We start from the raw sequence: 4,434 nt of genomic DNA, 5'->3' as shown, positions 1-4,434 counted from the left end.
AAGATAATCTAAAGTTTAAGTCTGAATGTGCAATATATTGAATTAATTACAGAGAATATTTCATTGTTCTAAGTTAATTTATATATCTTACTCAAATATTTGCTTGAAAAGAAAAAAGTTGGGTTAAATTAAGATAATGATACTTTGATAACTTTTGTTTATAACATTTTAACATCATTTACGTATTATTCTGTGATTAGTCTAAAATTAATCCACAATTAATAATAATAATCATAGACACCAACCTAGATCAATCACAGAATGACATATAAATGATGTTAAAATGCTATAAAAAATGTTGTTAAAATATCGTTATATTTGGTGAAAAGATAGAATATTGTAACTCTCATATACGAAAAGGGCAACAAAAAGCAAACGACTTTCATTTACTTTGATATATTATTACATCCAATTGTATGTTAAGAAAGATAAAAAAGGTTGGTGTTGAGATAGGTTGTTCAACGGAGTGGATATTATATGCTTTTATTATGATTTTTAACTGTATGGCTATTTTATTTTTGTATTAGAATTATTATAGGAATGATGTATTTATATTTATTTCATAAAATGGTCATAAAAAAAGTAAATTTTTATTTTATTTTAAAAAGAAAAGAAAATATATAAAAAATAATATAAGATGAATATAAAAAAATTATGTACATATATTTAAAAATCAAACTAAGAATATGTTAAAAAAAAAGTCTTATCTCTAGCTTTGCCTTCTAGAACACAAAAATTGATATCTTGAAATTACATTAACCTTTGATTTTAATACATTAACCACGTGTATTAAAATCTCACCATAGAAAAGATACAGGCTATAAAAGATAAATTTTGTCTCTAGTTTTTTACATACTTCATAATACTTGAAAACAAACCCTTGCGACAGAAAGAAAACAGTTCTCCTTTTGAGGATTCTTTATCCCAAAATATATAAATAACTATACTTATTTTCATATGTAATTGTTATATTTGTTTTTTTTTTTTGAAGATTTTAAATGTAAATTCAAAAGTCTTACATTGACTAAAGAAAATAAAAAGAAAATTTTAAACGAGTAATGCAAATCCAATTTTAATAGTAAATTTGGAATCATTTCTTATTGTTAGTGTCATTTTTTGTTCGACATTAATTGTTTATTTTTCGTAGTGACTCATTATTTGAGATATCGAATTCACGTATTTTAGTTGGTGTCATGTGTAAAAATATTGTACAAGTAGATAACTTATGGATAAAAACACTTTTAAAGTGTTGAGAGAAAATTTACAATGTATGAGTCATGTTTACTTAAAACAAATACTTTAATTATACTAATTTAAGAGATTAATAATGTAAAATAATGGAATTTAATGTTTTCATTTAAAAATAAATAAAACTTTAATAATTTCGTGAATGGATGATAATTAATAACATAATCATAATTGAATCGAATAATGAGTAATAATTCCACGCTACGAAATTAAGTGCAACTATAAATTCTAATTATTCAATTTATATTAGCCGTACTTCATAATTGTTTGATTATTTTTACATTTAGTTGCTTTAATTATTCAAATCAAAAAGGTGTCTAAAATTATACTTTTTTCATTTATCCTGTTAAAATACATATGAATATAAATTTATACATAAAACCCAATTTAACAAATCTAGAACCAAATTGAAAATGTAGTAAATTGTATTTTAATAAATTTCCGAATGATAATGTTTGGACACTCATAAATTAACATCTAACACTAATCGTATAACTTTTTTGTATCCCTAATTGAAAAAATTAGTTTAATCTTGACATCACCACATATCTATTATCTCAATTAGTACTTACAAAACACAACACATCACGAAGATTCCCGAGGATTAAATCCAGGTTTGATTGATGATTTCTTATCTTTTCTATTTTTTTTATGGTGTAGAAAGATTTGTATAAGAAATATTTTCTTGTTTTAATAAATTTTAAAAAATATTATTAAGAATTATATTTAATCTTAATTCAATCGATTTTATCTTTAATTCACGAGAGAATTACTCATTCATGGTTCTAAATAATAGAATAAGGTGAAGTTTGTATGTGTGTGTTTGTGTGTGTGTATATATCTGTAAATTATTATTGATGGAGTGTATAATAAGTTAGTAATATAATTTGTGGTTGGAGAAAAAAATATAAGTGTGGGGATGAGTGGCAAATCATGAATGCGAATGGAACTTCACGTCACTGGCATGTGGTAGAGCTGGGATATTACTTTCATGGAAGGTAACTTGTGAGGTTGCAATAAACAACATTTTCCTAACCCTCCAACTGCACATTAAATTCTATTCGTCTTTTCATTTTCTGCAATAATGATTATCATTCATTCACATGCAAGCGAGAACTATATAAATGCATGCATAGCTATACGGTGGAGTGAGTGAGCTGTGTACACTGTTACTTGCCACGTAGTAAAACATCATAAGATGGTGATGGAGAGGAAGTTCGTTTCGGTTATTGTTCTGGGGATCTGTCTGGTGCTGGGAATGTCCCAGTATGTTGAAGCAAGGAACTTGGAGGAAAAATCAAAGGAAGAGGTGAAGAAACCAGAGTCATGCATAGATGGAGGGTCCGGTGGTGGTTTGGGTGGAGGAAGTGGTGGTTTAGGAGGAGGGTACGGAGGTGGTAGTGGTTTAGGTGGTGGATTTGGAGGAGACGGTGGAGGTGGTAGTGGTCTAGGTGTTGGAATTGGTGGACTTGGAGGAGTTGGAGGTGGTGGACTTGGAGGAGTTGGAGGTGGTGGACTTGGAGGAGTTGGAGGTGGTGCCGGTGCCGGTGCCGGTGCTGGTATAGTTGGTGGAATTGGTGGAGGCATTTACAAGGGAATTGGAATTGGAGGTGTTGGAGGTGGTGTAGGTGCCATAGGTGGAATCGGCGGTGTCATTGGTGGTTTCGAACATGTTGATGACAATAAGCCTTGAAACATCAGAAGGAGTTACTTACCTTAAAATAATTGCAGACTCGTGACGATATAGTTCTATCATTAGTGTTTCATTTTCACTTGCTATTTTATTTTGTTTTCATTTTGTATCCACAAATAAGTTCACGTACGTATGCATGCATGCTAAATTTTCCGTTCATGTTATGTAAAAGATTCCAAGAATATATACTTGTCGTACAACATTGCATGTCTTATATATATATATATATATATGTCTTTGCATTACGAGGATGCGGAGTTGCTGTTATGGTAATTTTGAAAACATATATAAAGTACTGAACTTGTTTTCTGTTTGTTGTTCCATTTTTGTTTCTATATCGCCTTATATTTCTCATTTCCGTCTCTCTTGTTCAGCACTGAACATTTTTCTTATATAACTGCATGATCAAAATGTCTGACAGAAAAGAGATAATGTTGAGGAAGAAGTTTCGTATCACTATGACTTGATTTAAGCTGCACAGGCATTACAACTTTGAACACAGACAATGGTTACAAGAGGTGCAACTAATTGTAGCAGTACCAGCTAATTAATTTTGTAACTATGTACTATTAAAAGCTGACCAAACTACAAGAACAAGGACATGATCACCGCTTGAATCACGTGGCTTTTGTATGGCCTGCATGAATAATTTCATTGAAGTTTTGGTGTCACTGTCACCTAAGCTTTGTTACCAAAATAGACAAAAATGAATCATATACTACGAGAATAGGCAAATTCAATTCAAATTATCAAAATGGAGAAGTCGTGGGGTCCAAAACGACTTCAAATGAAGAAGTCGTGTCCCCCTACACGACTTCACACTGTTCATTTGACCAGTGGTGAAGTCGTGAACCCCAAAAACGACTTCTGAGTCCTGTAATCGATTACAAGATCCTGTAATCGATTACACAATGTTGAAATCGTGACCTTCCTGCACGACTTCAATGTAGTAGGCAAAAATGATACTGATAATCGATTACGACACTTCTGTAATCGATTACAACAAGCTTGTAATCGCTTACCAGGGTGATTTTTGCACACTTAAAACACTGGTAATCGATTACAGAAGTGTAGTAATCGATTACCAGTATCATTTTTGCCTGCTACACTGAACTCGTGCAGGGGGTCACAATTTCAACATTGTGTAATTGATTACAGGATCTTGTAATCGATTACAGGATCTAGAAGTCATTTTTGGGGTTCATGACTTCACCACTGGTCAAATGAACAGTGTGAAGTCGTGCAGGATGGGCACGACTTCTTCATTTGAAATCGTTTTGGCCCCCACAACTTCATATTTGATCAAAAATTGCCCATTTACGTAATATGCTAGGCAAATATGCCTAGTTTGGTGCAAAAGCCGTCCCCTAAAGATAAGGCATGATGGCTTTAGAACTTTCTCTCTGCTATATTCATTTCTATTCCTAATACTCTCTAAGAAATACAATTGTTTTAATTACATCCGTCATAATACAAAGATTATTTATCTGATT

The 4,434-nt window shown here is 31.3% G+C and overlaps 1 protein-coding gene across 1 annotated transcript; it reads left to right on the top strand.

The window, feature by feature from the left end:
• The first annotated feature begins 2,387 nt into the window (after positions 1-2,387).
• On the top strand, positions 2,388-3,264 carry LOC124822220 (uncharacterized). Its single transcript, XM_088112025.1, has one exon. It carries the CDS (start codon positions 2,447-2,449, stop codon positions 2,939-2,941), a length of 495 nt encoding a protein of 164 aa, XP_087968151.1. The 5' UTR covers positions 2,388-2,446; the 3' UTR covers positions 2,942-3,264.
• The last annotated feature ends 1,170 nt before the right edge of the window (positions 3,265-4,434 follow it).

This window comes from Vigna umbellata, chromosome 4 (assembly GCF_029865625.1).
Source record: "Vigna umbellata cultivar VRB3 chromosome 4, Vumbellata_1.0, whole genome shotgun sequence".
NCBI classification, from domain to species: domain Eukaryota; kingdom Viridiplantae; phylum Streptophyta; class Magnoliopsida; order Fabales; family Fabaceae; genus Vigna; species Vigna umbellata.
Note: the sequence above shows the minus strand (reverse complement) of the source record. Positions and strands in the feature narration are given on the sequence as shown.

What these genes read in the sequence shown, in the direction of transcription:
- LOC124822220 (XM_088112025.1), top strand. Translation starts at nt 2,447, where the DNA reads ATGGTGATGGAGAGGAAGTTCGTTTCGGTTATTGTTCTGGGGATCTGT.